This window comes from Dendrobates tinctorius, unplaced genomic scaffold (assembly GCF_039654945.1).
Source record: "Dendrobates tinctorius isolate UK_male_01 unplaced genomic scaffold, ASM3965494v1 ptg000158l, whole genome shotgun sequence".
NCBI classification, from domain to species: domain Eukaryota; kingdom Metazoa; phylum Chordata; class Amphibia; order Anura; family Dendrobatidae; genus Dendrobates; species Dendrobates tinctorius.
This window is the reverse complement of record NW_027361825.1, coordinates 35071489-35095118: the sequence shown is the minus strand read 5'-3', so window position 1 is coordinate 35095118 and position 23630 is coordinate 35071489. Positions and strand designations below refer to the sequence as shown.

General features: G+C 47.2%; 1 protein-coding gene across 1 annotated transcript in view; it reads left to right on the top strand.

Annotated features, from left to right (window-relative positions):
• Window positions 1–8748: 8748 nt before the first annotated feature.
• Window positions 8749–23630, top strand: part of BLVRB (biliverdin reductase B) — a 33248-nt gene continuing 18366 nt past the window's right edge. Inside the window, exon 1 of the mRNA XM_073549273.1 lies at window positions 8749–8902. Coding sequence (XP_073405374.1) covers window positions 8785–8902 — 118 coding nt within the window. The 5' untranslated portion in view covers window positions 8749–8784. The remainder of the gene's footprint in view (window positions 8903–23630) is intronic.

Sequence of the window (23630 nt, the reverse complement as noted above, 5' to 3'; positions counted from 1 at the left end):
TGTGGCTGGCCAGTAAAGGTCTAAAAGAAGAAAAAATAATGACATGGCCCCCTTGTTCACCTGATCTCAACCCCATAGAGAACCTGTGGTCCCTCATAAAATGTGAGATCTACAGGGAGTGAAAACAGTACACCTCTCCGAACATTGTCTGGGAGGCTGTGGTGGCTGCTGCACACAATGTTGATCGTAAACAGATCAAGCAGCTGACAGAATCTATGGATAGAAGGCTTTTGAGTGTCATCGTAAAGAAAGATGGCTATATTGGTCACTGATTTTTTTTGTTTTGTTTTTGAATGTCAGAAATGTTTATTTCTAAAATTTGTGTTGTTATATTGGTTTACCTGGTGAAAATAAACAAGTGAGATGGGTATATATTTGGTTTTTATTAAGCTGCCTAATAATTCTGCACAGTAATAGTTGCCTGCACAAACAGATATCCTCCTAAGATAGCCAAATCTAAAAAAACAACACTCCAACTTCCAAAAATATTAAGCTTTGATATTTATAAGTCTTTTCGGTTGATTGAGAACATAGTTGTTCAATAATAAAAAGAATCCTCTCAAATACAACATGCCTAATAATTCTGCACGCAGTGTCTATCTATCTATCTATCTATCTATCTATCTATCTATCTATCTATCTATCATCTGTTAGTATATAAAGCTCAAGTGTGTGTATGTATGTATGTGTGTCCGGGATTGGCATCCGCACCGTCGCAGCTACAGCCACAAAATTTGGCACAGTCACACGTCTGGACCCCGAGAGCGTCCTAGGCTATGTTGTGAGGCGAAATTTTAACCCCGCATGTTCAAATTCACCAAACAATTTTGCCCCTATCTACATAATGGGGAAAAAGTGTGTGTGTATCAAGCCCCGCCCCTCATTATGATGTCACAATGATTGCCATGGCGACGCTGATGTCATAATAGGCTGCAAGCACCGCCGCTCATTATCATGTCATAATGGTTGACTATGGGATGGAGGATGTGTGATGGGTATATGGGCACTGGACTATGGGATGGAGGATATGTATGACGGGTATATGGGCACGGGACTATGGGATGGAGGATATGTATGATGGGTATATGGGCATGGGACTATGAGATGAAGGATGTGTGATGGGTATATGGGCACTCGACTATGGGATGGCGAATATGTATGGGTATATGGGCATGGGACTATGGGATGGAGGATATGTATGATGGGTATATGGGCATGGGACTATGGGATGGAGGATGTGTGATGGGTATATGGGCACGGGCCTATGGGATGGAGGATATGTATGATGGGTATATGGGCATGGGACTATGGGATGGAGGATGTGTGATGGGTATATGGGCATGGGACTATGGGATGGAGGATGTGTGATGGGTATATGGGCACTCGACTATGGGATGGAGGATATGTATGATGGGTATATGGGCACGGGCCTATGGGATCGTGGATATGTATGATGGGTATATGGGCATGGGACTATGGGATAGAGGATGTGTGATGGGTATATGGGCACTCGACTATGGGATGGAGGATATGTATGATAGGTATATGGGCACGGGCCTATGGGATCGTGGATATGTATGATGGGTATATGGGCATGGGACTATGGGATGGAGGATGTGTGATGGGTATATGGGCATGGGACTATGGGATGGAGGATGTGTGATGGGTATATGGGCGCTGGACTATGGGATGGAGGATATGTATGATGGGTATATGGGCACGGGCCTATGGGATCGTGGATATGTATGATGGGTATATGGGCACGGGACTATGGGATGGAGGATGTGTGATGGGTATATGGGCACGGGACTATGGGATGGAGGATGTGTGATGGTATATGGGCACTGGACTATGGGATGGAGGATATGTATGATGGGTATATGGGCACGGGACTATGGGATGGAGGATGTGTGATGGGTATATGGGCATGGGACTATGGGATGGAGGATGTGTGATGGGTATATGGGCACTCGACTATGGGATGGAGGATATGTACGATGGGTATATGGGCATGGGACTATGGGATGGAGGATATGTATGTTGGGTATATGGCCATGGGACTATGAGATAAAGGATGTGTGATGGATATATGGGCACTCGACTATGGAATGGCGAATATGTGTGATGGGTATATGGGCACTCGACTATGGGATGGAGGATAGGTATGTTGGGTATATGGGCACGGGACTTTGGGATGGAGGATAATTATAATTTGTTATAACTATCCACAGTTAGTTACTATGCCCGGGCAGCGCCGGGCTCTTCAGCTAGTATATAAATATATATATACACCTATGTGTATACATGTACTTTATCTATTCTATTTTAACATGTCAGTGTGATTTTACAGTATAGTGCACTGAATTGTCGGCTTTTCTAAAGGACATCAGTGCGTATTTCTCGCAAGTCACACTTGTGGTCCGTGTGTAATCCGTTTTTTTCTCGCCCCCATAGATAATAATAAATTTTATTTCTATAGTGCTGACATATTCCGCAGCACTTTACATTTCAGAGGGGACTTGTACAGACAATATACATTACAGCATAACAATAATCACATAGATCACAACAGATACCAAGAGGAATGAGGGCCCTGCTCGCAAGCTTACAATCTATGAGGAAAAAAAGAGGAGACACGAAAGGTGGGTGGTAACAGTTGCCCTGATTGAATGGACCAGCCATAATGTTAAGTGTGTAACAGTACAGACACAGAGGGCTAATGGATGCATAAAGCATGTGGGAACATGATGCGGGGAACCTGGTTATGGTAAAAAAACTTTTGGCTGTGCCACACAGGGATAGATTAGGTTAATGTGTTGAGGCGGTAGGCCAGTCTGAATAAATGAGTTTTCAGGGCACGCTTAAAATTGTGGGGATTGGGGACTAATCGTATTGACCTGGGAAGTGCATTCCAAAGAATTGGCGCAGCACGTGTATAGTCTTGAAGACGGGAGTGGGAGGTTCTGATTATTGAGGATGCTAACCTCAGGTCATCAGCAGAACGGAGGGCGCGGGTAGGATGGTATACTGAAACAAGGGAGGAGATGTAGGGTGGTGCTGAGCAATGAAGAGCTTTGTGGGTGAGGGTAATAAGTTTGTACTGGATTCTGGAGTGGATGGGTAGCCAGTGTAATGACTGGCACAAGGTAGAGGCATCGGTGTAACGACTGGTGAGGAATATGATCCTGGCTGCTGCATTCAAGACAGATTGGAGGGGGGAGAGTTTGGTAAGAGGGAGACCGATTAGAAGGGAGTTACAATAGTCGAGACGAGAATGAATAAGAGAAATAGAGTTTTTGCAGAGTCAAAAGTAAGAAAAGGTCGAATTCTAGAAATGTTTTTGAGGTGCAGATAACAAGAGTGAGCAAGTGATCGGATGTGGGGGACAAAGGAAAGCTCGGAGTCATGTATGACCCCAAGACAGCGGGCATGTTGCTGGGGAGTAATAGTAGAAGCACACACGGAAATGGCAATGTAGGGTATAGGTACATTAGTAGAGGGAGGAAACACAAGGAGTTCAGTCTTTGACAGGTTCAGTTTCAGATCTAGTGAGGACATGATGTTAGACACAGCGTTTAGACAATTGCCGGTGTTTTCTAGAAAGGCTGGCGTGATGTCAGGAGAAGAAGCATATAATTGGGTGTCGTCAGCATACAGATGGTACTGGAAACCAAATCTACTGATTGTTTGACCAATAGGGGCAGTATACAAAGAGAAGAGGAGGGGGCCTAGGACTGATCCTTGAGGAACCCCAACAGTAAGGGGAAGATGAGAGGAGGAGGAGCCAGCAAAAGATACAGTAAAGGAGCGGTCAGAAAGATAGGAGGACAACCAGGAGATAACGTGTCCTTGAGGCCAATGGAACAGAGCATAGTGAGGAGGAGCTGATGATCCACAGTGTCGAATGCTGCAGAGATCCAAGAGAATTAGCATGGAGTAATGACCATTTGATTTAGCTGTTAGTAGATCATTAGAGACTTTAGTGAGGGCAGTTTCAGTAGAATGTAAAGAGCGGAAACCGGATTGGAGAGGGTCGAGAAGAGAGTTTTCTGAGAGATAGCGGATAAGACAGGAGTGGACCAGGAGTTTAGAGATGAAGGGAAGATTAGAGACAGGTCTATAGTTAGAGGCACAGTTTTGGTCGAGGGATGGGTTTTTAAGTAGTGGATGTATGATGGCATGCTTAAATGAGGAGGGAAAGATACCAGAAGAGAGAGAGATGTTATATATTTTAGTTAGGTGAGGGGTGACAGCAGAGGAAACGGTCTGGAGTAGATGTGACGGAAATGGGTCACTGGTGACCCATAGATTTGCATTGGCGAGTCTTGGGCGTAATACGGCGCAAATCGCAGCATGCTGCTATTTCACCCGCACGTATAATATGGGCGAGAAAAAAACAGATGATGGGAGCTGCCCCATAGGTTAACATTGGTCCGAGTGCTATGCGATTTTTTTTTCTCGCATAGCACTCGTCTGTATTTCTATCTAGTGTGACTCCTGCCTTAGGATTTTGCTCTGTTCAGTTGGTTGTCACGTGATCGCTCATATGTGACTTGCATATTTGTGGTTTTGTGCCAACTCACTTTTCTTCCTGCTTCTCTCAGTGCTTTAAAGTTACAATTTCGTGAAAAAAGGAAGAAGCGCTCGTCGCCACGTGACCACAAAAATGCTAATCGCATGCGATTGATCATGTGATGACCGATCTAAGGGGGAAGCAGAGCCGATTCCTATACTGTAAGCAGAGGAGTAATGATTCGGAGACATATATTACTGGAAGGGGCCCAAGATGAGGGGCATTATACCAAGATAAGAGACATATTACTTTAAGGAGCCCAGGATTGGGGACATTATACCAGGATGGGGAACATTATACCAGAAACATGCCCATGATGGAGGACATTATATCAGAAAGATACCCAGGATTGAGGACAATATACCAGGAAGGGGCCCAGGATTGGGGGCATTATACCAGGATGGGGGACACATTATTGCAAGGGGCCCAGGATGGGGAACATTATACCAGAAAGATACCCAGGATGGAGGACATTATATCAGGAAAGGGAGACATTATACCAGGAATTGTCCCAGGATGGGGAACATTATACCAGAAATATGCCCAGGATGGAGGACATTATACCAGGAAAGAGAGATATTATACCAGAAAGGTGCGCAGGATGGGGAACATTATACCAGAAAGATGCCCAGGATGGAGGACATTATACCAAATAGATACCCAGGATGGAGGACACTATACCAGGAAGGGGTCCAGGATGGAGTACATTATACCAGGAAAGGTAGACATTATACCAGAAAAGCACCCAGGATGGGGAACATTATACCAGGAAAGGGAGACATTATATCAGGATGGGGAACATTATACCAGAAAGATACCCAGGATAGAGGACATTATACCAGAAAGGTGCCCAGGATGGGGAACATTATACCAGAAAGATACCCAGGATGGAGGACATTATAATAGAAAGGTGCCCAGGATAGGGAACATTATACCAGGAAAGTGAGACATTATACCAGAAAGGTGCCCAGGATGGAGGACATTATACCAGGAAAGAGAGATATTATACCAGAAAGGTGCGCAGGATGGGGAACATTATACCAGAAAGATGCCCAGGATGGAGGACATTATACCAAATAGATACCCAGGATGGAGGACACTATACCAGGAAGGGGTCCAGGATGGAGTACATTATACCAGGAAAGGTAGACATTATACCAGAAAAGCACCCAGGATGGGGAACATTATACCAGGAAAGGGAGACATTATACCAGGATGGGGAACATTATACCAGAAAGATACCCAGGATAGAGGACATTATACCAGAAAGGTGCCCAGGATGGGGAACATTATACCAGGAAAGTGAGACATTATACCAGAAAAGCACCCAGGATGGGGAACATCATACCAGGAAAGGGAGACATTATACCAGGATGGGGAACATTATACCAGAAAGATACCCAGGATGGAGGACATTTTAACAGAAAGGTGCCCAGGATGGGGAACATTATACCAGGAAAGTGAGACATTATACCAGAAAGGTGCCCAGGATGGGGAACATTATACCACAAACGATGCCCAGGATGGAGGACATTATACCAGAAAGGTGCCCAGGATGGGGAGCATTATACCAGAAAGGTGCCCAGGATGGGGGGAACATTATACCACAAAAGATGCCCAGGATGGAGGACATTATACCAGGAAGGGGCATAAATAAGATGGAGACATGATACCAGGAAAAGGGCCAGGGAGGAGGAAATTATGTTTGGAAGAGGTCCAGGATGGGGCGAACGTGTATGTCTTCACACAAACTGAAACGCTACAAAGGCACAGACATCTGCAAACATGCAGGTGGACGCCCAGGTCTAAATTTTTGCATCGGGGCACATCGGACTCTAGTTTCTACACTGACCATAAAATACATTGCCTGACAAAAATTGTTCCAGGTCTGAGAGCCCCCTTTAATGATAATGCATTGGTTTTGTGTATGAAAGAAGGGCCCTCAAAATCAAGTCCTCTGGTAGGCCCAATGTCTCACAGTCCCACATTGGAATAGATCTCTCAGTAGGTTGCCATTTTCCTTGGCACTGCAAGTCCTGTACACAAAGAACAATGCAATGCTGAGAAATATGATCTTTTGTGCTGCACAAAAGATTATTTCACCTGATGCTTGTTCATCGGCAGCCTGTTTACAATGAAAGATTATCGTGAAATTAGCGTTCTTAAGAATGCTTGTTCAGGGTAATCTTCCAGTGTAGACGTAGCTTAAGGTCGCACCATTTAATAGTTTCCTTACTTGTGATGCGTCGGTGCCTGGGATCACATCACCTCTCTCCATCCACTTATAATAGTCCTTGCCCCCTTATTGCACATGTCCAAAAACTGCATCTAAACCAAACAATAAGTGGGGTTCAAGTCAAGGAAGACCCGTTAATAAGTTAAAGGGGTTTTCCAGGCTTAGAATATTATGCACAGAAAACGCTCAGATCAGGGGTGATCCGGCACTAGTCAACCTCCACGGATCAGTCATTTTCAGCTCTGGCAGCAGCCAGATCTAAACAGTGTACGGAGCAGAACAGCACGGCTCTATACACCACGTAGTGGCTGTTCCAGGGTACTGCAGCTCAGCTCTTATTAAAGTGAATAGGAGCTGAGCAGATCTTCCTAGAAATGGCCACTACAGGGCGATCCTTGTCATCTTGGGTGGCCAAATATACAGTATGGAAGAAACAAAGAGGAGATGAGAACATTGGGGGGGGGAAGCAAACAACAATAAAGTCTTCCCAGAATAAAGCTAGTGAGTTGTCACCCCTTATTCATACAATGCATCTGGCATACAATAAGCAGGGTCTGTGGCTGTGTGCGGGCGCCAGGGTAAATGAGCATGGAAGATAACTAGCCCATTACTGCCAACTGTCAGAAAACGCGCTTTTTATCCGCGTTTTTGATGCGTTTTTTCTGGAGCATCCTCGGTCTCATAGAATATAGTTAGAAATGTGGATTTTTCCGTGAAATTAATGAGCATGCTGTGTTTTTTACCGTGATGCGTTTTTTTTTTTTTGCGGAAAAAAACGCATTAATGTGCACAAAAAGTGCAGAATTCATTAAAATGAATGGGATGCTTCTTGTAAGCGTTTTTAAGCGTTTTTGCCGGTAAAAATACTTAAAAAAACGCAAAAAAAAAACGCTTACATGTGCACACATCCTTAGGCTATGTGCACATGTATGCAGAAAATTTCTGCATGAAATCCTGACTCCTTCCCAGAAAATGCGTGTTTTTTTTCTGCAAGTTTTCTGCGCGTTTTTAATGCGTTTTTTTCCGGAGCAGTCCCAGTCACATAGAAAATAGCTAGAAATGCGGAATTATCCACAAAATTAGTGAGCATGCTGCGTTTTTTTCCACGGAAAAAAACGCATCAATATGCACAGAAAGTGCGAAAATCATTCAAAAGAATGGGATGCTTCTTTTAAGCTTTTTTTAAGCGTTTTATTTGGTAAAACGCGGAAAAATCCCGCAACGTGTGAACAGCATTATACTCGCTGTGGTTTATAGATGGCAGCTAGCTGGTCTCCCTTGTTATACATTATGGGAATCACCTTCTTTCAAGCAGGAACCTGATACACATGGAGGGACATGCTGGGGCAGGGCGGACAGACAGAAGGGGCCCCTAATGTAAGGACCCTGTGCTCAGTCCCCCCACCTGCCTCATAGGAGGTAGAAGCCCCTGACCCTTGGCGCCACTGTGCAGCTGCACAGGTTCCACCAGTGGTGGGAGCAGGGTCACTATAGGGGCAGAGGTTGCTCTGGCTCCAGCACTGGTGCTTAGGCCTCATTCACACTAGAGAACGCGCTACAAAACGCTCCTGGCCTCCATGCAAGGCTGCTACCCCGCGGCCTCCACCTGGCGTGTGCTGCTGTAGTACTGAGGTCTGCGCCCTCTCCGGCACCACGGCCTGGCTGTGACCGACCTCTGCCGCCCCTTTCTACACACTCGTGATGTTCCAGCTGTGCCAAGAAGCTTCTTGTTTCGCCTGTACTTTATTAGAGGAGGAATTGTTTGTCCTGGGCCGTCAGACTCCCCTGCAGTGTCCACACATTGCTACGGCCACTGTGAGCACCATAATGACACGCTAGGACATGCACGGCTCGGCCTGTCTACACACACAGCGACCAATGCAGTTGCACCTTTCTACTTGTGCAGCAGTGAGAGGGTTAAGTACACAGTCCGTGCCTGAGGAGGGCGGAGCGTCCGCGGTGCCCGGAGTATAACATGCCGGGAGGGAGCGGGCCGCTCAGTCAGACAGGCACTATGGCACACACAAATATTGTCATCTTTGGGGCCACAGGAATGACCGGGAAAGTGACCCTGGCGCGAGCGGAGGGAGCAGGTAACTTACATGGCATTGTCTACATAGCACATGGTGACATCCTGCACACAGTGCCCGGCGTGACACACTGTCCGGTGCCCGGCGTGACATACCGCACACACTGCCCAGTGCCCGGCGTGACATACCGCACACACTGCCCGGTGCCCGGCGTGACATACCGCACACACTGCCCGGTGCCCGGCGTGACATACCGCACACACTGCCCGGTGCCCGGCGTGACATACCGCACACACTGCCCGGTGCCCGGCGTGACATACCGCACACACTGCCCGGTGCCCGGCGTGACATACCGCACACACTGCCCGGTGCCCGGCGTGACATACCGCACACACTGCCCGGTGCCCGGCGTGACATACCGCACACACTGCCCGGTGCCCGGCGTGACATACCGCACACACTGCCCGGTGCCCGGCGTGACATACCGCACACACTGCCCGGTGCCCGGCGTGACATACCGCACACACTGCCCGGTGCCCGGCGTGACATACCGCACACACTGCCCGGTGCCCGGCGTGACATACCGCACACGGTGCCCGGCGTGACATACCGCACACACTGCCCGGTGCCCGGCGTGACATACCGCACACACTGCCCGGTGCCCGGCGTGACATACCGCACACACTGTCCGGTGCCCGGCGTGACATACCGCACACACTGTCCGGTGCCCGGCGTGACATACCGCACACACTGTCCGGTGCCCGGCGTGACATACCGCACACACTGCCCGGTGCCCGGCGTGACATACCGCACACACTGCCCAGTGCCCGGCGTGACATACCGCACACACTGCCCGGTGCCCGGCGTGACATACCGCACACACTGCCCGGTGCCCAGTGTGACATACTGCACACACTGCCCAGCGTGGCATACCGCACACACTGCCCAGTGCCCGGCGTGACATACCGCACACACTGCCCAGTGCCTGGCGTGACATACCGCACACACTGCCCAGTGCCCGGCGTGACATACCGCACACACTGCCCGGTGCCCGGCGTGACATACCGCACACACTGCCCGGCGTGACATACCGCACACACTGCCCAGTGCCCGGCATGACATACCGCACACACTGCCCAGTGCCCGGCGTGACATACCGCACACACTGCCCAGTGCCCGGCGTGACATACCGCACACACTGCCCAGTGCCCGGCGTGACATACCGCACACACTGCCCGGCGTGACATACCGCACACACTGCCCGGCGTGACATACCGCACACACTGCCCGGCGTGACATACCGCACACGCTGCCCAGTGCCCGGCGTGACATACCGCACACACTGCCCAGTGCCCGGCGTGACATACCGCACACACTGCCCAGTGCCCGGCGTGACATACCACACACACTGCCCAGTGTCCGGCGTGACATACGGCACACACTGCCCGGCGTGACATACCGCACTCACTGCCCAGTGCCCGGCGTGACATACCGCACTCACTGCCCAGTGTCCGGCGTGACATACCGCACACACTGCCCAGTGCCCGGCGTGACATACCGCACACACTGCCCAGTGCCCGGCGTGACATACCGCACACACTGCCCAGTGCCCGGCGTGACATACCGCACACACTGCCCAGAGTGACTGCACACAGTGCACAGCATGATACACTACACACACTGCCTGGTGCCTGGCGTGACACCCTGCCAAGTGCTCGGCGTGACACACTGTACACACTGCCCAGCATGACACACTGCCCAGTGCCCGGCGTGACACACTGCCCGGCATGATATACTGCACACACTGCCCAGAGTGACTGCACAAAGAGCACAGCATGATACACTGCCCAGTGCCTGGAGTGACACACTGCACAGTGCCATGACATGACACCTGCACACACGTGATGTCCGTACACACTGCACAGTGTGCCTGTATGGCACAATGCCTGGTGTGATGCCAGCACACACATATGTACAATGTCTGACATGAGACACTGCCTGGAGCGACCCCTGTATACACTGCACTGAGTGAGTGACACCTGCATATACTGCACAGTACACAGGGTGTCACATGTATACACTGTCCAGTGTTCAACATGACGTCAGACACACACAGCCTGCCATGACACATTACACACTACAGAGTGACACCTGTATGCACTGCACAGTACCCGGTGTGTCACATGTATGCACTGTACCGTTCCAGGAATGACGCCAGTACACATACACACCGCACAGTACAGTGCCTGTCATGACACGCTGCAGACTGTACAGAGTTATACCTGCATATACCGTACTTCACAATAGCCAGTGTGCACAGAGTGATGATTGTATACACTGCACAGTACCTGACATGTCACGTGTATACCCTGCACAGTACCCGGCGGGCCACGTGTATACCCTGCACAGTACCCGGCGGGTCACGTGCATACCCTGCACAGTACCCGGCGGGCCACGTGCATACCCTGCACAGTACCCGGCGGGCCACGTGCATACCCTGCACAGTACCCGGCGGGCCACGTGCATACCCTGCACAGTACCCGGCGGGCCACGTGCATACCCTGCACAGTACCCGGCGGGCCACGTGCATACCCTGCACAGTACCCGGCGGGCCACGTGCATACCCTGCACAGTACCCGGCGGGCCACGTGCATACCCTGCACAGTACCCGGCGGGCCACGTGCATACCCTGCACAGTACCCGGCGGGCCACGTGCATACCCTGCACAGTACCCGGCGGGCCACGTGCATACCCTGCACAGTACCCGGCGGGTCACGTGCATACCCTGCACAGTACCCGGCGGGTCACGTGCATACCCTGCACAGTACCCGGCGGGTCACGTGCATACCCTGCACAGTACCCGGCGGGTCACGTGCATACCCTGCACAGTACCCGGCGGGTCACGTGCATACCCTGCACAGTACCCGGCGGGTCACGTGCATACCCTGCACAGTACCCGGCGGGTCACGTGCATACCCTGCACAGTACCCGGCGGGTCACGTGCATACCCTGCACAGTACCCGGCGGGTCACGTGCATACCCTGCACAGTACCCGGCGGGTCACGTGCATACACTGCACAGTACTCGGCGGGTCACGTGCATACACTGCACAGTACTCGGCGGGTCACGTGCATACACTGCACAGTACTCGGCGGGTCACGTGCATACACTGCACAGTACTCGGCGGGTCACGTGCATACACTGCACAGTACTCGGCGGGTCACGTGCATACACTGCACAGTACTCGGCGGGTCACGTGCATACACTGCACAGTACTCGGCGGGTCACGTGCATACACTGCACAGTACTCGGTGAGTCACATGTATACACTGCACAGTACCCGGTGTGCCACATGTATGCACTGAACCGTTCCAGGAATGACGCCAGTACACGTACACACCGCACAGTGCCTGCCATGACACGCTTCAAACTGTGCAGAGTGATACCTGCATATACTTGACAGTAGCCAGTGTGCAGAGTGATGACTGTATACACTGTACGGTACCTGGCATGTCATATGTATACATAGTGCACCGCCTGGTGAGACACCTGTGCGCGGTGCCTGGAGTGACATGTGCACATGCTGCAGTGTAGCCAGTGTGATGCTGCCTAACACTCAGTGCATGCCCACTTTGACACGGAGTCTGCCGCCAGCTCTTCACGTGCACAGGGACAGGGATTCGAGTTTATAAAGTACTCACTGTATTTAAAAAAAAAAAAATAAAAAAAAAAAATTGCCGTCAAAATCAGTAACACTGCTAAATATGCAAAATGGAGGGTGTAACAGGTGGCCGAGTCATTGGCCACGCCAAGAGTGCACCAACGCATCCTCATACTGATCAGAATCATCTCTCACTACAACACTGGAGCTTATATTACTGGCTTATTTTAGGGGCCAAGTTTCCTACATCAATGTTAAGTGGCTGACTGCATGTTTGGGGTGAGACCCTCCCTTTAAGCCCATTTGGGGCTTATTCACCGTCTTTTCTTTGCAGAGCCTGCAGGAAAAACGTAGCATGCAATATATATTTGGGTTTGACATATCTTATGAGAACGGAGTAATCCATCTAGAGAGCGTGAATTTAGAATAGAGGGTGTAAAGATACGCCAAACTTATGAAACCTCACACACACTGTGTAAAATAGGCATGTTTAGTAGATAGGCCCCATAGTGCCCATTGGTACCTGGACCCGCATGCTGAGTCACGGTGAGTGTGTTTGGCAGAGATAAGCCACTGTTTGTGTTCCTCCCTCTGGTAAACATTGATCAGCATTAGTCATCCACTTCTTAAAAAAATAGAACACAAAAAATTGCCTTTGTCCACACCTCCTTAAATTTTTATGGCCGCTCGCAAAATTATGACTGTCCTTGGATGCTCCCCTTTCTATTACCCCATATCCAGCTATGAGAGCTTCTTTTGGACGCATTATCCCCTTCTGCACTGGAAATAAAACTGACACCCCGCTGCAAAGGCTGGGACTGGAGATAAATTGGTGGGATCTGATTAGCTCCTTAAATTCTACAGTCAAAACGGACGGACGCTGTCAGCTGGGAATGCTGATGCAGATTTATCATTATTGCATTTTGCGGTTGCCTGGAACATTTCCTACAGATTGTGACAGTCCGGCTTATTTGATGCTGTTAGCAACAACCGTTATAGGATGATGCGGTAATGAAACGTGAGCGGAGGAATTGTAAAAAAATCAAAAAAAATTGCAGTCATTCCTTGCTATTAAATTCTGCTTAAACAAAAAAAAAAAAATTCAAAGAGTGGCTCAAAAAGAAAATGCTGCAATAATATTAATTTTATTTCTATAGCGCCAACATATTCCGCTGCACTTTGCAATTGAGCAAGGACACGAACAGACAATAAAGGCGTTACAAAGTAACACATAGTTTTACAGTTAGGGCCCCATCACACATAGCAACTCACCAGCGATCCCGACAACGATATGAACTTGTCAGGATCGCTGGTGTGTCGTTACATGATCGCTGGTGAGCTGCCAAACAGGCAGATTTCACCAGCGATCAGCACCTGCTACGACGAGCGTGCGTGTCGCTGTGTACCTTAGATACCAGCACGCTGGTGCAGGGAGCTGGTAACCAAGGTAAACAGCGGGTTTCTAAGCGCCGCGCGGCACTTAGAAACCCGCGGTTTACCTTGGTTACCAGCTCCCTGAACCAGCGCGCTGGTAACTAAGGTACACAGGGTTTCTAAGCACCGCACGGTGTTTAGAAACTCGCTGTTTACCTTGGATACAAGCTGGGAGCACGCTGGTCGTTGCTCTCCCGCCTGCCACATGCAGCGATGTGTGCTGGACAGCGGGAGACCAACGACCCAAATAAAGTCCAGAGCTTTCAAGAACGATCAGCGATACCCGGCAGGGGGGCCGGTCGCTGATAAGTGTCACACACAGCGATCTCGCTGGTGAGATCGCTGTTGCATCACAAAACTTGTGACTCAGCAGCGATCTCGCTAGCTTTACAGGAGGAGTGAGGATCCTGATCACAATCTTAGGGTGTGTCCACTCGTTGTGGATTCTGCTGTGGAATTTTCCTCGCGGATTTGTATAAATCCGCAGGTCAAAAGACCTGCGGTTTAGCCTGCGGTTTGACACCTGCCATGGAGCAGGTGCCAAACCACTGTGGAATCCGCACAAAGAAGTGACATGCTGCAGATTTAAAACCGCAGCAAATCCGCGTGGAAAATTCCGCACTATGTTTTTCATTTTACATTGCCTTAAATCCGCAGGGCCAGATCCGCTGCGGATCTGCAGCATAATCCGCAACGTGTGCACACACCCTTACAGTCTGTAAGGAAATGGTGGGGGGACAATAGGTAGAACGTGCTCATCATGTATGGTCCGGTCAGCTTTATAATAAATGGTGCTATCAAATGATCCATGATCCGATCACCAACCACTATCTAAGGGTTCGCTCAGATCAGCTTATAAAAAATAGCTGAGACTCTCGGCCAGAAAAGTTGAAGAGTGTCATGTTTGTTTGTTTTTCTCACCTAGCATCCGTATGACATGCATTTTTAACTTCAGCTTTTACATACAGTAATTTTGTCATTTCGAGCTAGTTTTCAAACTAATCATACAATAATATAAATATATATATATATATAGGTCGGTGAGATATACAATTAGTGCAGTCGGTGTGTAGCTTCCTGTACATGAATTTAGGTAATAATTAAAGAATTAAAAGAAAAAAATGGCGTGGGGTCTCCCATATTGAACTTAACCAGCTTAATGAAAGCCGACAGCTGGGGACTGATGTTTATAGTTTGAGAAGGGGCCAATAAACACGGAGCTTCTCAGACTATTAATATCAGCTCACAGCTTTCTACTTAGCCTTTACTGGCTGTTAAGGGGTGACTCCTCCAAAAAATGTGGTGTCCACCTATTTTTTAATAACCAGCAAAGCCTAGGCAGACAGCTGCGAGCTGATAATAATAGCTTAGGAAGAGGCCAGGGATATTGACCCCTCCCAGATTAAAAATATCAGCCGCCCTCAGCCACCCAGAAATGGCACATTCTTTAGATTCTGGTGCTTGGTCTCCACTCTTCCCACGTGCACTGGTGTGATGACAATTGGGGTAATAGTATTAGGGTTGATGTCAGCTGTTTTATGGTCGCTGACATTAAGCCCAGGGGTTAGTAATGGAAAGGCGCCTTTAAGACACTCCCATTACTATCGTCATATTTTAAAAAATGCACAGCCAAAATAAAGTCCTTTAATTGAAAGACACAGACTCCTTTATTTGAAATAAATGCTCACCTGGTCCGTGTGCCATACGATTTTTTTTCTTGCACCCATTGACTTTCATTGGGGAGTCTCAGCCATTTCACGTGGCCATACACCGCATGCTGCAAACTTTTCCTCACCCTAATCCCATGTGAGGAAAAACTCGCACATGAGCACTGGCTCATTGACTAACATTATAGCGAGGGCAATGCAAGATCTTCTCATATCACATGTGCCAAATTTAAACGCTGATGTGAGCGCACCTCTGAGTACAGTTACTAAGTGCTTCTGCATGCCCAGACCGTCTCATAAATTGGGATTGTTCAACACAAGAGCAGAGCTTGCTCAGGAATGGCAGCAGACATGTGTCAGTGCAGCTGCATTTAAAGTGAGGCCAAGAATTTTGGAGGCTGGCCTGGTGTCAAGAAGGGTAGCAAAGAAGCACCTGAAAAGCCACAAGAAAAGCATTAAGGACAGACTGACATTCTTTAGAGAGTACAGGAATTGCACTACAGTGGGCTGGAGTAGCGCTATTTTCTCTGGATAAGACCCCTTCAGACAGTTTGGGCCATCGGGGAAGTATGATTGTCCCTAGGAGAAAAGGTGAGTGCTACCATCTGTCCTGTGTCTTCCAACAGTAAAGCATCCCGAGACCATTCATGTGTGGGGGCTCCTCATTCATGGAGGGGGCTCACTCACAATTTTATCATGACTAAATTGAATTGGTTCTAAACATCCTTCTAAAACAACTTCTCTCAACCATCCAGGAGCAATTTGGTGATGAATAATGTTTTTTTTCTAGCATGATTGAGACCATGTCACAAGGCTAAAGTGATAACTAAATGGCTCGGTGAACAAAACATTACAATTTTGGGTCCCTTATTAGGAAACATCCCCGACTGCAATCCTATTGAGATTCTGTGGTCAATCATTGAAAAGCAGTAGGGCAGCCAAAACCACAGAAATTGTGATAAACCCCCAAATACCGATCCAACAAAATGGGCGGTCATCAGTCACGGTTTGGGTCGGAAGCTCATATCCTGCTGCCAGGGGATGAAGGGCAGACATCATGCAAAATAAGGGTCAATGCTGTAAATGTTGAGTCTGTCCATAAACCTGATTAATTTGTCAACAAAATTTTACAAACTTATGAAATACTGATAATTATGCTTTTGCAATCTAGACCATCCCTTGTTGCAAAGGCTTCCTGATAACCTGAGTGTCTTGCTGCTGGATTGCCAGCAATCTCCTGTAATGTACAGTAGCAAGTGTTCTATTTACCTACAGCACCCCTGCAGGTGAAAAATGACATTACACGATTCCCATTAAAACCCAGGAGCTGTCTATGTAATATACAGCCATGTCTTGTTCTTTAAAGTGAGACACCCTCTTTGTGGATGCTCTCTACTCTGGCTGATGGATAGGGGGTCCTGGACGGGAGACGAACCGGTACAGTGGGCAGTCCTATCATGGACTGACAGCTTTCCTTGTATAAGAGCGCATACAAAGATAGGACCGCCTACTGCACCAAAAATACCATACAAAGCTAAGGTATTAATGATTAAAACATAAAAAATTATATGACATTTTCTCATAAACCTACACATCAATTTTCTCAGCTCCTTCTGCTCTATAAAATGCTTCCTACAGACTAGGCAGCATTTTCATGGTGACATATCACATTTACAGCTGTGTTCACACATAGCATAAATGCAGCAATTTTATTCTGCTGCTTTATCCGCACCAACACACTCAATCTTCTCCGATTATTGAGTTTTTCATTTAATGAGTTTTTCATGCAAGTGTTTTTTTAGTACAGAAAAACTGTGATACTGCAGTTAAAAATGTGGGTTTTTTTTTTGTTGTTTTTACAGTCTCGTTATAGAAAGAAAAAAAAAAAAAACGTACAGTCCAACGGTGTCTTTGAAACGCACAGTGGGCATTAGTTTTCATTAAATCACATCCACGTTGTTTGGAGAGTTAAACGTAGCAGATGTGTTCCACAAAGAAAAACGCAGTAAAAAAGTCGTGTATTGAGCCATTTTTATGGTCTTTGCCAGTTATGCAGAGCCGCCTAAAAACATGCTCCCTTAGTTAAAAAAACAAAAAAACAATTAGTACTGAACCATATGATGGAGGGGCAGCAGGAATAAAAGAACAGAAAGAAATGGTCTTTTGATCTGTCACTTGCTAAAGAAAATTGAGTTAAATACCTAGAAAAAAATCCCTGAGCTCCCCTGATTCTACCACTTTTTTCAGGACTGCGCTGCGTTGCTCCATTGCAGAGATATTCACGTTTATTTCTTTTGGAGCGCAGTATGTGAAATCTCTGCTTGTAGACCAATTGGGCATCTCCTCAGTCTTCTTTTGGGGCCTGCACTTTCACTCATCCCACCTAGACACTGCCAATCACAGCTCCGTGGCATCTGAGACAGACTGCTGGATCACATGCCAAGCTGTGATTGGCAGTGTCTGGAAGGAAGAGGTGAAGTGAAAGTGCACGCCCCACGAGAAGACTGAAGAAATGCCCAGTTGGTCTACAAGTAGAGATTTCACATACTGCTCTCCAAAAGCAAAAAAAAAATGTGACTATCTTCGCAATGGAACCACGCAGTGCAAAATGGAGAAAAGTGTCAGAATCGGGGAAGCTCAGGGAATTTTATAGGACATTTCACTAAAAAATATTGAGACACTGACAGATCCTCTTTAAGGCTGACTGGGGGGGATTTATTGTGAAATTTGGTGTGAACTCCAAAATGCAATGTAAATGTATAACAATCGTATGGACATTGTACATCACACTTACTATTTAGTGCATGTGTTGTGTGTCCTCGGGGGCTACCTTGCCAATATTTATTGCATGACAGGCTGGAGGCACTATGCAAACCCCTTGACAATGTTTTTGTCACAAGGGACTGCTAGATCTTACCAGCGAATAATGTATAATTAGTTTGGTTCTGAGTATCTTGCGAATCCTGCTGACACGTCCTGACTGGCAAACTGGAAAAAAGAGAACTTGACTGAAGGAAAGTAAGAAACCTAATCAGGGTGACTCATCAAAACGGGTGTGAATAGAAATGGTAGATATCCACCATGTAGGGAGCACCAGTGTTCTGTAGTAGGATTACCTACCATCCAATGGAAAGTCAGAGATTTGCTGTGCCAAATAAACACCGTTCTGCTACATCTATCTCTCCAATATCCTCACACACCTACAGTATTTTTATTGCAGTTCACGCCCCTGCTGTTACAAGCTCAATGTGGTTTTGGCCATTAACTGTTCCCGCTTCTTTCCCTAATTTTCCAATCCTGTACAATGTACATATGATAAAGATAAATCATGTCCTTGTTCTCGAGATAGCCAGTGGATATGCTTTAAGAGTACTAGATTGGAATAAGCCTTGGTCATTGAGGGGCCACTGCCAAGACACCCATATGTACTGAGCAAGCAGGAGTGGACACAGATAGAAGGGGCCCCTGCGCAAGAACAGTATATGGGCCCATTGCAGTCCAATATCTCATCTTAATGCACAATTCCACCTGATCTGGAGTTGGTAGTGGCCCCCTTACCTCTTGGGGCTCCTGTGTGGCTGCAGAGGTTGCATCAATGGTATGTCCGCAACCGATCCTGACAATGGAGATCCAAGTGTCATGTGTGAATAGATTTGTAGTGACCTATAGATGTTAAAGGAGTTGTACCAAGTTTTAAAGTTATCCCCTAGTTAGAGAATGGGTGATAATATCCTGACTACTGAGGGTCTGACCACTGGGACCTCCACTGATTCTGAGAATCTGGCAAATGAAGTGCCCTCTGTGAATAAAGTGATCGATCTGTAGGGTTGCTGGGCCGGATTGGGGGGTGGTCCCTCTGTATACCGCGCAGTGACGTACAGACACAAGCTGGAGGCAAGTTTCTGGTGCAACAGGTCCAAGTTTATTCTCTCTCTCGCCATCCGCCAGACGGCCTCACAGCACACCGCACTTCTCTTTACAGCTCTCCGGTTACAGAACACCTTGCGACACCGTACTTTCTCCGGGGACGTATGTGTACGTACCTTCCCCTTTTACACTCTGCGACGCTTCTGACAGCTCAGCCACTGTGGCCGCCGTAGGCCTGTGCACCAACAGTAATTTTACTGGTCAAACATTGTTCCAAATACGGTGTCCTACACCCGGAGCCTCATCTATACTGCGGTACTTTGGGTTTTCCTCACAGTGCAGCAACTGTCACAGTCTCTTCGTCACATGAGCTCCCCCTGGGTACTGGAACTTTCTGGATCCCTCCTGTCAAATTTATAACTTTCCCGATTCCCTATAACTCCGCCCCCCATGACCAACAGTTTCTTAGCCCTAAGCTGATGTCAAGTCCTATGCTCACACTCCTCCCTGCCCTCTAATGTCAGTTCAAGGTACTGCACATCACCTACACTTTCCTAGCTGTTTTCCCTTTTTAAATCTGACCAGTCAGTCCGTCAGGTCACCTTCCCTACAGATCATTAAGCAATGACTGCACATGCACACTTACAAACCAATCCCAAGGATGATATGGACCCCCGTTCTTGAAATTAGTGAAGGCTAAGCAGCTTAACTCCCAATAAAACATAAATTCATCACCTATATAATGTTAGCACAGCACCGGCGCCCCTGCACGTGTCCCCTTCCTCCCTCCTGCAGGAATGCCAGCGTGTTCACTTGCCCTTTCGCTCTCACTCAGCTTCTGTTTCCTCCCAGGTCCTGCGCACGACATGAGTATTCTGGGAGTGTGCTTAGGACGTGCTCACGCTCCCAGCCCCCAATAAGGACAGCGAACGCTCTGCTAAAAGTGTGTCCAGCCATTGGCTGGGAGACGTCTGGTATTTAAGGCACCCTCCTCTATTGGGAGGTGCCTTAGCAACTTCAGTTATCAGTCTATATCCTGTTACCTAGATGTAAAGTACCTGTGCTCTCTGTATCTGATCCTGTCTGCACCTGATCCTACCTATCCTGCTATACCTATACCTGAACCCGTCCTGCCTGTGACTAGTGTTGTTCCTGATCTTCCTGAACCAACTCCTGCATATTAGTGAACAAGAACCTATGGCTATCCTGTGCTCCTATTTCAGTCCTGCTTGTGCCTAGTCCCGCTTCTATCTACCTGTCACATACATCCTGCTGACCAGTTCCTGGCCAGTCCTGCTGCCCTGTTGTCCCTTTGGGAGTCAGGTGCCTCGGCTCCAGGATCCATACTAGAGAAGCACCTGGCGCCCACCTGGTTTCAAGTCAAATCACACCATCAGGGGCTCTAGTGAAGAATCAGGTGTTTTTTTAGGTACGCTCCTCCAGGCTTTCCCCGCATCGTAGCAAAGTGATTCCTCTACCACGTGCATAACATCCAAAGTTGTTTTGGTATAACCCTTTAACCCCTTCCCACACCATGACGTAGTATGACATCATGGTGCAGACTCATCAATTGAGCCTGTATAAAAAAATATTAGAACATATTAAATAAAAAACATACATTGCTATCACTCTGTTTTCTCCTTTTTAAACATAAAAAGAAAAAAACTTGCTGCATCGGTAAAAGCTCAATCAAAATACAAAATCATTCAACTCATAAGGTAAACTTCTTAGGCCTGTTTCACACTTCAGTTTTTTTGTCAGTTAAAATCCACCAAAATGGTGGAGAGCAGATCCGTTGCTAACTGATGTGAACGGATGCCACCGGCCGTTTTTTTTTTTTTTTTTTGACAGATCCGATGAATGAAGAATTTTAAAGGAACCGCTGCCCGAGAGAGAGAGAGAATTTTTCTGTCCGGCAGAAATGATTTCAGGGTTAAATTTCCGGCTGACTTCATTCCTCCGGGCATGCGCACAATAAAAATGCAGCTCCTGCGGGGAAAAAAACCGTTGCATGGTCCGTCCAGGCATCTCGGCGGACGGAAGAAAATTGACGGATCCGCAAAAAACGGATCCAACGGATGGCCATCCGTCAAGATCCGCCGGTAATGCAAATCAATGGGGAAAAAAAGGATCCGCCAGAAAAAATGGCGGATCCGTTTTTTTGCAAAAACGGCGGATTTTGACTGATGGTCAAAAACGGAAGTGTGAAACAGGCCTTAAAGAAAAAATTGAAAAGCCAGAATTGCCATTCTTTGGGGTTGCTACACATCCCCTTCAAAAAATAATCAAAATATTGTATGAAATAGTACCATTTAACACTACAGTTCAGCATGCAAAACACAAGCTTTCCTACAAGTCCATGAATGGGAAAAAGTTATGCATCCTAGAAAACAGCAACACACACATCTAGATCAGTGAGGAAAATAAGTTGTAATTTTTATCGTAGGTACACTTCAATTGTGAGAGACAGAATCTAAAAATAAAATCCAGATAATCATATTTTATGATTTTTACAAACAGTAATTAATTTGCATTCTATTGCATGAAATAAGTATTTGATACAATAGAAAAACAACTTAATATTTGAACCAATGTATCAAACGATATAAATTTACTTTGATACATTGGTTCCATTTCTAGCAGGTTTGCACAGTTCCTGTTTTTTCACTTGCAGCTACTATAGTCCTCTAGTCCCAGGTGCGCCAGTGTGTATTTTCTAAAATGCTTTAGAACTTAATATTTGTACAGAAACCTTTGTTTGCAATTACAGCGGTCTGACGATTCCTGTAGTTCTTGACCAAGTTTGCACACACTGCAGCAGGGATTTTGGCCCACTCCTCCATACAGATCTCCAGATTTTTAGGTTTCAGGGATGTTGCTGGACAACATTGAGTTTCAGCTCCCTCCATAGATTTTCTATTGGGTTCAGGTCTGGTGACTGGCTAGGCCACTCCAGGACCTTGGAATGCTTCTTACGGAGCCACTCCTCAGTTTCCCCGGCTGTGTGTTTCGGGTCATTGTCATGCTGGAAGCCCCAGCCACGACCCATCTTCAATGCTCTTATTGAGGGAAGGAGGTTGTTGGACAAAATCTCACGATACTTGACCCCATCATCCTCCCTTCAGTACGGTGCAGTCCTGTCCCCTTTGCAGAGAAGCACCCTCAAAGTATGATACCATGCTTCATGGTTTGGGACGTTCTTGGGGTTGTACTCATCCTTCTTCCTCCTCCAAATATGGTGAGTGAAGTTGATACTATAAAGTTTTATTTTGGTCTCATCTGACCACATGCCCTTCTCCCATGTCTACTCTGGCTTATACAGATAGTCATTGGTGAAGTTCAAACAGGCCTGGATATGTGCTGGTGTGAGTAGGGGGCCTTGTGTGCCTTTCAGAATTTTAATCCATGACTCCGTAGTGTTACTAACGGTAATGTATGAGACTGCTCCTAGCTCTCTTAAGATCATTGATCAGGTCCTCCAGTGTAGTTACAAGCTGATTCCTGACCTTTCTCAGAATTGTCCTTACCCCACAAGGCCAGATTTTACATGGAGCCCCAGACCAATTTACAGTCATCTTGTGTTTCTTCCATTTCCTAATAATTGTGCCATCAACTGTTGCCTTCTCACCACGCTGCTTGCCTATTGTCTTGTATCCCATCCTGGCCTTGTGCAGTTCTACAATTTTGTCCCTGGTGTCCTTAGACAGCTCTTTGGTCTTGACCACGGTGGAGAGGTTGGAGTGTAATTGAGTGCGTGGACAGGTGTCTTTTATACAGGTAACGAGTTCAAACAGGTGCTATTATTACAGGTAATGAGTGCAGGGTAGGAGGGCTTCTTAAAGAAAAACTAACATGTCTGTAAGAGCCAGAATTCTTTCTGATTGGTCGGTGATCAAATACTTATTTCATGTAATGAATGGAATTGAATTATTTAAAAATCCTACAATGTGATTTTCTGTTTTTTATTTTTAGATTCTGTGTCTCTCAGGTGAGAAGTGTACATACAATAGAAATTACAGACCTCTCCATTCTTTGTAGTTTGAAAATCTTGCAAAATCGGCAGTGTATAATATATATTTAATGTTTATGTATTTTTTTAGATGATCACTAGAGGACTAGTAAAGTCTGCTGTTATGCGGTCCTTCATATTCATGAGCGCTAA